Below are 12,932 nucleotides of genomic sequence, written 5' to 3'. Positions count from 1 at the left end.
TAATTTTAGACGCGAGTAAATATTCAAATTCATTTTTCTCCTAAGGCATTAAGTTCTCATAAAGGTGACACGTGAAATTGGAATGATGAGCTATTTTAAATTCCACTAATAAAACACGTTTAAATAGATTTGTTGTTTGCTGATGTGTGTCTAACTTACAGCATCGATTATAAGCTACTTTGTTACATTTGTTGTTAAACGATTCACCCCAAAACTAGTAAAACTGATGTTATTTGCCTTCCTGGTATCCTGCAGAAGTTTCCGGTTATGTTGTAAGCAAATTTGCTGACGAACCGATGAAAATCGCCTCCATCAACCTGCTACATGCAGCTGCCGTTAACATCTTGGTCACATGTGGGAAGAGAGAATAGCTGAGCCCGGTTGTTTTGAGTAATTACTCTGCCACCTAATTGGTAGTTGAGCCGCAGATGACATTAAAGAGGCTGCTGCTGCTCCTACTCACTGTGGACAACCCACGTATAGAAACGGCTACGTAATCCATGTGAGGGAGCGTGTTATGTGTGCGTGAGGGAGAGTGATCAATCGCTCCTTCTCCGTCTCTGTGGCGTGGGAGGCGTCTGTCAAACGGACCCGTGGAGAGTCCTCTCTGTCCGTCCGAGTGGAGGACACTACACACCGTCGTCTGTTGAGAGCAGCTGAAGTTTGGAGTCTGTAAAGCCGGTGTTACTCTTTGGGGGGGATACTCCGCTGCCATCCGGGAAGACCCGTCACATTGTGTGCTGAAAGGAAGTTGAAGCAAACAGGTGCGTAAAGCACTTCTCTCTCTCTCTCTCTCTCTCTCTCTCTCTCTCTCTCTCTCTTTCTCTCTCTTATTTTTCGTACAAAAAGAATCTTTATCGTAGCAGTAATATGATCATATGTGCGCCTATCAGTTCCATTTCCTCCTTTACTATCCTTTGTATTAATAGTAAAGCCCTTCATTGCTGCCATTCACAGGCTGTAATTCCTACAGGTGGGATTTGCTCCAAAGCTGCTCGCATTGGGCAGCACAGATATTCCAGCCTGTACAATAAACCAGTCAGAGGAAGAAAAAGAAGGGAGGGGGGAAGAAAGAAAAGAAAAAACGCGGGGCGGTGGCATCATTTCTGTGTTTTAACAGCGACTAATTCAATTCATCCGTCTGACTGGACCTGCTTTGCAGTTGGGTGCGTGTAATCTGGGAGCCGAACCGAGCCGCCATGGACGCGCTGATGAAGGGTTTCTCCAAAGCCAAGGATGGGGTCGTGGCAGCGGCGGAGAAAACCAAGCAGGGAGTGACTGGAGCGGCTGAGATGACGAAGGATGGGGTTATGTATGTTGGTGGGTTCCGGGAATTCATCTCATTTATGCTCAGGAAGTGACTGTAGTCACCACAATTTAAAAATAAATTTAAAAAATCCACATTTGTATTATCATTTCGATTGTCATACTTGTAAATATTTGGCACTCATATGTCTTTCAGGTACTAAAACAAAGGATGGAGTCTCCACAGGTAACTTTCTATTAATTCCAATGACTTCTTACCAAAGTTCTTGTTTAAATTTGATTATTTATGACCAAGGATGATTTTATCCAGAAAAGTTTTTTTTATTACTTTTTTACACATGAATATAATAGATTGATAGTTACCTACATATGCAGGCCTTGTCCACCTTACAATTTTATAACATGATCTTTGTGCTTATCCTTTCTGAAAGGTTTTTCCACAAAACCAGCATATCATTTCTAGAAATGTGATCATCAGCTCAAAAAATTATCCATAACATTAACAGTAACTATACCAGGCCTGCTTGGAGCAATGTAACTTTACCACCAAAACACAGCAAAAGCATACAAGCATGTGCAACGCATGAGTTAAAAGATTGTTCCTTATTTCATCTGACAAGATGTTGGGTCCAACTGTTAGGTTGGATGTAGGGTTATAACACTTTGGTTTTAAAACAGTTGCCTATTGGTTATCCGTGGGGAAAATCTAACAAATTAAAACACTTGTGTTTTTTTTTTTTGGGCACCTAAAACCAAGCATTCTGCTATGGTAAGCACTTGCCATAATCTTACCTGACAGGTATGAAGGTATACAAATATTTTAAAAGGTTATGGCGTAAAAATGGCTGTGACTTATTGTCAGTCAGGCATTATAAGTAAAATGTTCTTTATTGACATCATGAAAGGTGACAAGGTGTCCAGATTTTTATCAGATTTTTTTGAAACACAAAGTGAACCAGTTTTGCCCTTTCCCCACCTGTTGCTGCACACTGCCAGTCAGCTTACAGAAAAATAATGCTTTTAAGTATTTCCTGCCCCCACATGAAAGAAAGCAAAATGGTTGTATAAAAGTATTCACACTAATTCAATGAATTAATGCCAAAGATAGCATTATAATCAAAGGAAGTTTTAGATGTTATTTAGATGTTTTTAGGAGTTGTTGTTTCTTTTTGTTTGTTTGTGTTGTGTTTTTGACTTTTAATGCACACAGTATTTGACAAGTGTCCAGAGACAAAAATTTTATTCCATATCTGTGTAAGATGTTTTAAGCTGTTGGATTTTTACATAGTTAACAATATGTAATTATTGGAAAATAGTTGGTGAAACCTGATATTCAAAGAACCAACAGGACTGATGTTTTGAAGCCGTTATTTCCGTTAATTGTGATGGTTTCTCGCTTACACATAATGAAAACACGACATCTAGGTTCAGCATAAAACATCAGACAAAAAAAACAACAACAAAAAAAACAATTGGACAAAACTAATGGATAGAAGTAGCATAGTTACTCAAGTCCTGACTACAATGATTAATATGTAATATAATTTTAACAGAAAAAGGAGTAATTGTGCCTTATCTGTTTGAAATTGAGCCAGTTGAATCGTATAACGCATGAAACCGTACTGTGTTTTTTTGTTGTTGTATTTGCTGTTTTTACACAAGATTGCCATGGTTTGAGAATTTCATACCAATCCAGGCCTAATTTCATAAACAAAGGAGTAGTTTTAACTCAGCAGCTCTTTTACATGATCAAAAAGCAAAATAAATGAGATTACCTCACCGAATCCTCAGGCGGTTAACAGGACAGATATATAGCATCTCTGTGGGTGGAGTAAGTGTAACATTTCCACTGCTTTATTCACCACTACACCTGAATGACTCCCTGCAGGCCTTGCTTTGCTACTTCTCATTCAGAATAAGTGGAGAACAAGCAGAGCCAGGCCTACCTTAACTGATTGTGCTGTAGGGAACCTGGCAGATAGTTTCTCTTTTTGTTTCTTACACTAAGCAGGTGAAGTAAATGCACTATGACATAATGTCTTGTCAGCGATCTGCATTAGATGATCTGATAATCTGCTTTGGAGAGGTTCGTGCAGGCTGTGATTACGCCCTGTGAGCCTCCTGGTCTTGATTAATGATGCTGTGCGGGTTGATCAGCGAAAGCCTTATGAGTTCACCTGTTGCCTCCATTTCGATTGCAACCGTCCGTCAAAGATGATTAGTCCACCATGGGGATAAATTTGTTTGCCTTCCCTGTCTCTCTGAACAGAACTCACCCGAGGCTCTTCCTCAATTAGGTTAGCTGATTGAATTACACACACACTTTTTTTATTTTTTTATCTGTTTGCAACACAGCAAAATATCATTAATAAATTACTCGACTTGAAACATCATTTTTAGAAAGACAAGCTAACGGTGATATATTACAGTTGTTTCTATCAGTATGACTCTGCTTCTCAGATTGCTTAAAAAAACTTTAGAGTAAATTGTGGGATTTGTTTCATGTTTCTGTTTGTAATCCTCTTCGGTGTTAAGACTGTGATAATACAGCCTCCCCTCTGTTCTTCTTTTCCTTTCTCCTTCCTTTTGTCCCTGCAGTCGCTGAAAAAACTGTGTCTGGAGTGTCTCATGTGGGCGGAGCTGTGGTTACCGGGGTTACGGCTGTGGCCCAGAAAACTGTGGAAGGAGCGGGCAACATCGCCGCTGCCACTGGATTGGTCAAGAAGGATCCAGCCAAACAAGTAAGAAAGAGGCTTTTAATCTTGTGTCGAATAGTAAGTGACAATTTTTGGTGAAGCTTTTTTTTTTTTGTATTTTACAAAGCAGCAGACCCTCAGTATGGTTCCATTTTATGAGATTTTAACCTTCAGCTTTTATAAAGCACTATAATTACTTATCAAAGTATACAAAAAAAATCACAATTTATAGTAACACTGATTCATCTCTATATTTTCATGAAGAAGTTTTTATCTCTTAACTTTTTCTGAAAAAAGAAGACAGAAACAATTTTTTTAAAAGTTTTTTGTCAAAATTACAATTTTTACAGATAGACATGACTTTATTCTTGCATAAGAGTCAGATAATGTTAATGACTAATTTTTTTTTTAGTTATCAGAGGTTTTGGCTGCATCTCTAATTTGATCATCACCTGCATTTCCTCACTCTGCTACATAATATTAAAGGTAACAGATTTTATGCCACATGCCTCTCAGATCTATGACCCCATAGGGAAATTACATCTGCTGTTACACTGTTTCTTAATCTTGGAATGTGCATTGACACATTTTACTTGAGTCAAATTGGGAAGAAATTAAGGGGATGTTTGGGAACCATAAACTCTTCACATTTCTTAAGGATGTATGTTGTTTCTATGCACGTTGTGTAAGGGGGGTGCTTATTAGGATTGGGTTGTAAAACCTACAGTGCTACTTATCTTCTTTTTTTTCCAAAACAGATAGTCTATAAGTTCAACACATAATCTATAAGTTCTCCCAAGTATTGAAATAATTATTAGCTAAAATAATCAGAAAATTTGGATTGTCTACAGTTGGAATCACTTCAAGCATTTGGAATGCAGAGGTGAGTGAATCTTCATGAATACAGAGTGCTGACATAGCTTAGCCTGACGTTAAATGCCATTGGTATGCATATGTGCAATAGAAACAGTATGTCAGCTGTTTCTGATGTGTCAAAAAATTCCTCCGCAGCTTGATTACCTGAACATTACATTATGGTACAGTACCAGGTCTGTAGGTTTATTTATTAAATGTATGTCTTTGTATACAAATGCAGAACAGATGCACACTGGGGAAAATTAAAAGGCTTTTTTATAACCAAAATTTTCATTCAGCAAATTTATTCTTACTGTCTTAAAGTGCTTTACATGAAAAATACCTTAAAAAGTAAACATCATTGGGATAAATTACATTTAGAGAAAGCAACATGTCAATTACGTAGTAAGTGAGGTTGAAGTGATGGATGGTTTTGGTCACACGTTAATTTAGATGGGTGATTAATTGATTCATGAAAATGTCAGAGGTTTGCAGAAGCAAATCTCTTCCAAGATGTGAACATCTTAAGCTCTTCTGTTCTTATCATCTGTTGCATATTTTGTTGTGGCAATTAGTCAAGGTGTGTCTTTATTACTTAAGCCTTCACTTAATGCAGAATTGTGTATTTTAATTGTCAAGCTTTAAAAAATAAAATAGCAGGACAGTCCTGATCTTTTACTTTGAAAAACAGCTCTATTATAGACAAAACTAAAGTACTTACTTATTAAATCTGGTCCAAAAGTAGATTATTTAGTATCTAATGTGATGGCAATAAATAAGAGCTAAGAGCTTAGCTTATCTCTGTCCATTTGTCATGTCTGTCTTTCATAAATAATGGAAACTAATGCACAGCAAGTTAAAAAAAATCTGTATTAGCTTCCCAGACCTGGAAGTCAAGTAAAGGCTTTGCATGTCTATTTAGATTCCAAATATCTGCGCTGGACATCAGATGTTTCATTACTTTATCCACCTGGAACTTTATACATGGTAGGCTGAAAGCAGATAAGTTATTGGAAGCTGAGATTGGTTTTTGTTGGGGTTTGTATAGGAAGTGTTATATTTTGAGGGGTCTTACCTGATGTCCGTGTTGCACATTGCTGTGTGCACGCAGTCACGTTGAACCCAAAAAGGGCCCTCTCTAAAATGTTCTCACAGAGCACTGGGCCTTACTTAGTATGCAGAAGCATTAGAAGCTCCTTTCAGTAGAACTAGGGGCCCCTGCCAAACTCCTGAAAAACAGGTCCCATCTGTGTCAAATAGTACACTTGACACAATGCAGTAAGGAACGTGCAGTTCTCCTCGCAACTACCAGACAGAGACTCTTATATGGGATTTCAAGACAGAGAAGGATAGTTTGGTATTCATGGTTCTGGAGTTCAGTGGCGACATGCTTGACACCACTGCACCCAACACTTTGCACTGGGCTTGGTGATGAAAGCCTTGGTGTAGCTGCTGGTATGAAGTTATTGCTATATGACTTTACATAGCCTACCAGTTTGTCAAGTTTCTGTTTTGGCCCTGCAATTGGCTGTGGAATATTCAGTATTGAGGAACTATCATAAAGAGCTGATTGCACAAGTAGCATTCTATATTGGTACTTGCAATTAAAAGAGGCCTATGAGAGCGACTTATTGTTTTTTTTTGTTTTTTTTTAAAGTGCAGATGTTTTGTTATCTGTAGATACCAAAATATGAGAAGCTTCCACTACTGAGCTCTGTGTGCAGATAAAGACGTTTATTTAGACACACCCAGAGGCAGCAGCGCAGAGTATTCCTCCATTTCACATTGAAGCTCCAAACTAAGTCCTCACTGCGTTAAAATGGCGCACTGACCTTGAGTCATTTGTCATCATTTTTCATATCGGCTGCATGTCTTTCTCACCTGAAATGAAAGCTGTTACATACTGGTAGCAACCCGGCATTCTCCATCAGTCAGTCTGGCCTTCGTCTGCCAAAGCGGGAGGAGGAGGCCAGAGCTGTTTATCGGAGCAAACAATTTGCTGTTCAGACTGAAGTCAAACATGAAAAATGATGCTCCTGTCATGTCTTCAAAAGGCCCTTTTATTTGTATGGTTTATGTTTGAAATTCTTCAGAAGACCACTAAATACGCAACATTATGTATTTTATAGAATTAACATTTTCAGAAAAATTACAAAAAGAATAGATATATTGTCAAAATGTTAAGGCTTCATAGCTATTTAATTATATGTACTAAGAATTTAGCTAACCAGTTAGCTAGAATTTAGCTAACCAGTTAGCTAAATTCTAGCTAACTGGTTAGCTACATCCACTACAGCGCTCGATGTAGAGAAAAACTCTGAGTTTCTAAAGGCACAAGTTAAGAAATGAATAATGATTATAATAATAAACTCATTACAATAAATCTGTTTTGTTGTCAATTGTCAGAAATATAAACAAGATTTAAAAAATGGTGTGTTTTAGTTTTGAGATTGTGGTTAATTTTTATTTATTTATTTATTTATTTATTTTTATTATATACGTATTTGTATCTGAACTCTTGAGCTCAATTTATGTTTATGAAGCAATTTTATATATAATTCCTTAACAGAATCTTCATTTTTATGTATAAATTTTGTGTGTTTCAGCTGCTTGTTGCTCATGTTGCCATCTCCTCGCATATCAAGTGTGATAACTGGCCTTGCACAGAACGACTCCTGTGGTCTTTCTTGTGAATCCATGCAACCACAGAATAGCTTTCAACTTCAATCCGCTCCAGTCTTAATTAGCTCAGGCTCAGAGAAGTCAGCAATGCTTCTGTAGCTTATCCATTAATGTTTCATTTTCAGCAAGGCTAACTGAAGGGTGCAGCAAAATAATAAAATAATGTGAGATCTCTTCCTCACTAGTTTCCAACATAAAACCATGACTCTTCTCTTTCTTTGTATCCCAGCAAAGAGTGTTGTTTTTTGGGTATTTGTTTTACTGTTACAAAGATTATTTAAGATTTCGTATATTAATAATATGATGTCATAGATGATCCTTGAAGTCATCTAGTTTATTTGCAGTACTGCTGATTGGTCTGTGCAACTACTGTTTGTGTCTTTTTGCACAACGTGAAGATGTCTTTATCTTTTTGTAGTTCGGATTAATGAGCTTTGTCGGACCTCGCGAGACATTGCGTTTGCGTTTTATTTAGTTTGAATGAAACGCCAACAACAACAAAATCAGGTTCCGCACTCCGAAATGTAGATACTGATAGCAAGGAGAGGAGTTTGTAATATTTCATTTAAACCTATTGCATTTACATATCCCACTCCTATTAATGAGGTGCTAAAATGAACATGCCAACTAAATTCGGCTGTAATTACCCACCTGCTTTTGAGTAGCAGGGAACAACAAGCTTCCCAGGGAACACAAACACATTTTTCAGTGTTTGTTGTGATGCTAAATCTTCCGTTCCTTAATTAGCACCGAGGCACGGGGGAATTCGTGAAAGCAAATCGTGTCACTTCTGAACGCCATGCACTTACATTTCCTTAATTGTGCCTTTACAGGTTGCAGTAAACAAACCTGTGCCCCACGAAGAGATAAGATACTAAAGATTTGGAAAAAAAAAAGTGTTTTTTTTTTTTTTTTTTCAATCCATCTTCAACTAATTAAAATGATCTCCTTTTACATCCCTTTTACAAGAAATTAGTTGTATTAGTTTAAACAAAGTGAAAAGAAAGTGTAGCATAATTAAGTAGAATCTTAAGAAGAGAGGACAGACCAACAGAGGGATGTAAACGCAACTGACTGATCTGACAAGAAGAAACTTGCAGATTGGAGAAGTTAAAATCTACATTCTTTTCAACAAGAGACTGGCATGCAGATGGCACCAGATTGTCCTCATTTAACAGGAGCTCCCAGGCGACTCAGAGTCATTAAGCATCATTAATATTGATTCTATTTAAAAATTAATGCCAGGTGGAAAAAGTCCCTCCACCACTCTCCTGAGACACTCAGACAGATAAAGACTTGCCCACAGAAGAGCAAACAGTCGACACTGTGATGCTTTGTCCAGATTAATCTTCTCTTCCGATTGTTTCACCAATTCATCATCTGCTGGTGACTCACCCTGATTCAGCACGGCTGGAAAGGTAGAAGTACCCAGAAATGCATAGATAAAGGACGAAAGTGGATGTGAAGCAACAGAAAAAGTAGAAATCAGAAAATGGTTTCAATTTGATTTAGATTTCTTAACACATATCATTCTCAGTTGTTTGCTTTGGTAAATTAGTGTTGCAGAGATAATTAAGGCTAAATTTGCCTGAATGTTTACTTTAGTCAGTAGGAGGAGGGCACTTTTCCTGAAAAACACAGGCTTGATGGCTTGTTTGAAATGCAACAGGAGGAGTAGAAGGTGCAAAGACGTCCTAAAGGCTATATTCTCCATCTGGTAGCCCCACACATCCACAAGCACTCATCAGCACACAGTGATCACCCCTAATCAAGGTCAGCTCAGTCACACGGTGTAATCGAGACGGGAGAGACGTCCATGTTTCATTGGTGTTTTAAACCGCGTTATTTTTTAGCAGCCTCCTGCCATAGTGACTGCTGTGATGTACATTTATCCTGAAACAAACAGAGAGTCCAGTGGAATTTATTTCTTTCATTTAAGATTAAACTGATTTTTTTCTTCTCTAGATTTAGATGTCAGCTTTTGATGCATTTCCAAAGTCAACTTGTATTTTGGGAGCAAAGTGATCTCAGAATGTAGAATAACCTTCAGTGGAATAGATTCAGTTCGCGTGCAAGTTAATATTAGCATGAACACAGCTCTTCTTTGAAGACCTCAGACGTTTGGTAGAGAACATTAGTGAACTAACAGCATTATGATGGTCAGGGAGAAAGTTGTAGAGGACTTTAAAGCGGGGTTAGTCTTTATGAAACAATTCTCTGTAGTTTGAACATCTCACAGATCTCAATTATTTGAAAAACATTTGAAAATTAAAATTAAAGTGTATGCATCAGTTTCAACAAAACTACAGACTGCCGAGACATAGCTGCCATCCACCTAAACGTACCTAATTATAAACCGACTCTACTGTCTGGACACGCAATCGTCACCTTTAAACATCGCAGTAGCAGCATGATGCTGTGGGGATACTTTTCCTGCCCTGGGAATAGGAAGCTGGTTTGAGTTGATAGGAAGACCTGGGAGTAAAGGCTGAAAAAGACTTCAGACTGAGAAAAAGTTTCACCTCCTGACAGCAAAATGACCTGAAAGATACAGATCAAAGCTAATTATTTTTGCTAGAACGTCCCAGTAAAAGGCCAGACATAAATCTAATCAAATGTATGTCTACAGTTCAAAATTAATGTTCACAGATGCTCCTTATTCAATTTAACTGAGCTTGAAGTAGTTTGCAAACAAGAATGTGCAAAAATGTCCGTCTGTGATGTGCAGACAGACATGAAGAAAGGTCGTTCTGGTTGTTTGCAATTTTTTATAGAAAACAATCTGACTGCAAATTAACATTACCAGTTAGATTGTTTGCTATAAAAAATTGCAGTATTTTCCTTATAATTCGCAGTTATGGATGACTTCGGTCTGCTTTACCACAATTAAATACACTTGCAAGGAACCGTATAGTCAAGTGTCTCGGATTGACTTAAAAATAATAGCCTACTCTCCAACCACACAACACAACACATGAGTTAGCTTAGCTAAAGAAAGGCTTGAGGCTAAACATGTGGGCTTCCCTCAGTACAGTAACACTATTGATGTCCCGTACAACGTTATCTTCACGAGATGTCTGAAAGAGACAAGGTATAAAATTTGGAAGTGAAATGTATTTCTATTTTTTCCTGCAGGGTGAGGATGTCTCAGCAGTACCAGATGCAGTGGAATCACCGGTCGATACCGACTCCACTGAACCTACAGAGGTAAAGATTTCCAAACTGCTTTCTACGCACAATACAAAGAAACTAGTAGATACCTGTATGATGGGGTTCATAAGGGCTGCTTGAGAGCTTGCAAGAATATAAAGGTGATGACAATTATTTTAATTAATCAAAAGTTTCACCCTACAGTTACTTGTGGAAGCTAATTATATTTCACACCGTTGATCAGGATTGTCTCAGAAAGGCGTTTAAGATCCTACATATAAAGAAAATAAATATGTCCGAGACGTTCTCATGTCAAGGCCACAGACTGACTTTCAGCCCTGTGTGACAGCAGTCAGAGGTCATTAATAAATCATATGACTGGGTGGGGTGTTTATAGACCAGCTCCAGTGACTGAGATGCAACATCATAATGGAGTAGGGGGATCGTATCACATTTGCCTACGCAGCAGCAAAACCTGTCCTTTTCTCTCCGCCCCAGGAGGACTCGGACGACTGAGCGGCTCGGCGGCTTCGCAGTCGAAGCAAAATGACCCAAACATTCCATGTCGCTCTGCCAAGTCCCGTCGTGCCTCGTCTCTGGTCCGTCATGGAGTCTGTGCTCGGCGTCTGTGCGTTTCTGTGCGTGCCGTTCTGTGTGTCTTTGCGGTAAATGTTCTTGTAGGGAGACAGAGTGATGTTGCGCAAGTGTGCTGGCGCGTCCTGCGTCCCGGGCGGCGGCTCAGGTGTGTGTGTGTGTGTTCTGTGACCAGCTGTCGTTTACAGTGACTCCCTCCCACTGAGAAGGCCACCTGATCCCAGAGTATGTGTGTGTGTGTGTGTCTGTCCACCGTCAGCTGGTTGGCTGCGTCCGTAACACAAACATGGAAGTAAACACCTAAGTGTCTCTATATAAAGGAACAATTTACACATATCTGTTTGAGATGGATGCATACTGATATTCTCTATTTTGTTGTGTATTTTGTCACTGTTTTTTGCAACGGACTATAAAGTACTGGGCTGTTTGTGCATTCATGTTGTATTTTATAGCATGTAAAAGTAATATTCAGCTTCACCGCTGTATCATGGATTTATTTGGATTCAAATGTTGAATAAAATACGTAAAGTGTGGGATTACGCCCTTGGAAGTCCTGTGTGATCGAGTCAGTGTGCCAAATTATGTATTTTCCAAAACAAACTTGTGTTTGTGAATCACATTTCTGTTTCAACTCCTGATTTCCTAAATGAAAACAGACTTAGTAACAATTTGATATCAAATGGTTGTCAAACAACAGGTTCTTATATAAAATTCATGAGAGTTTTAAATATATGTTTTACATTAAGTTTGAGGTAAAACAAAAAATCATATTTAATGTAAATGAATATAATGTAGATTGTTACAAAATACTCACAGTGCTTTAACTGTTAAACTAGAGTTACAGCGCCCCCTTTATTTACTGGCACATCTGGAAAATATTTGCAAAAAGCCTTAAATAAATGCATGTTTTGTTGTAGTAGCATAATGTTAGAATGGAACATTTATAGGGATACAATCTCGCATTTAATGTTTTAAGCAAAAAAAAAAAAAAGTTTAAGTCTAATAAAATAATTAGCATAACTAGGTCAGATCGTTTTGGACATTTTGATGAGTAATCTCTGACTCAATCTTTCTTGAGAATAAATACGACATGGCACAGGTGATTCATGTCACTTAGCTGCACTTCAGAATAGGAATAACAAGAGAAAATGGTCTATTAAGTCAGTGGCTTGTTGAATCTCATAAATCAGGTATGGTTTACATTATATGTGTTTAAATTCAACTAGATCTCCAATCAGAGTAATATTTCAAAGGGTAAATAAACTTGAACGGAAACAAATAAAACTGAACAGGGAAGCAAAATTATCTTGTTAACAAGCACAGTGAGGATAAGGAGGTTAAGGGGAACAAACCCTCCAAGCTCACCGTTTCTAATTTTGAGTCCATGCTACTTCAACCAAAAGTGAACTCATTTTGAGAGTGTTTACACATATTAAGGGTAATGGTTTGAACAACAGATGGCTCTGTGTAATACCCAACAACAGATACAATTTCAAAAGTCAGAGTCTTTAGTTTCACTGGTCATAAATCTTGTAAATGTCACTTTGTGTATGATGATATATTTTTTTTACATTCATAACTTATTTTCTTGTTTCAAAACTAATCAAACTGTACAATATATTTCAATAAGCTGGAGATGCCCCAGATTGGGCAATCAGATCTAAGTGGAGGATGTTTATCAGAAATTTC

At 37.9% G+C, this 12,932-nt stretch overlaps 1 protein-coding gene across 1 annotated transcript; it reads left to right on the top strand.

Annotated features, from left to right (window-relative positions):
- Positions 1 to 383: 383 nt before the first annotated feature.
- Positions 384 to 11,776, top strand: LOC106903218 (uncharacterized). Its single transcript, XM_014966857.2, has 6 exons — positions 384 to 764; positions 1,163 to 1,320; positions 1,463 to 1,492; positions 3,865 to 4,007; positions 10,635 to 10,706; positions 11,148 to 11,776. The coding sequence occupies exons 2-6, from the start codon at positions 1,200 to 1,202 to the stop codon at positions 11,163 to 11,165; spliced, it is 384 nt and encodes a 127-aa protein (XP_014822343.1). The 5' UTR covers positions 384 to 764; positions 1,163 to 1,199; the 3' UTR covers positions 11,166 to 11,776.
- Positions 11,777 to 12,932: the final 1,156 nt, after the last annotated feature.

The sequence above is a fragment of the Poecilia mexicana genome, unplaced genomic scaffold (genome assembly GCF_051168715.1).
Source record: "Poecilia mexicana isolate PSO_F unplaced genomic scaffold, ASM5116871v1 scaffold_12, whole genome shotgun sequence".
Lineage (NCBI taxonomy): Eukaryota > Metazoa > Chordata > Actinopteri > Cyprinodontiformes > Poeciliidae > Poecilia > Poecilia mexicana.
Note: the sequence above shows the minus strand (reverse complement) of the source record. Positions and strands in the feature narration are given on the sequence as shown.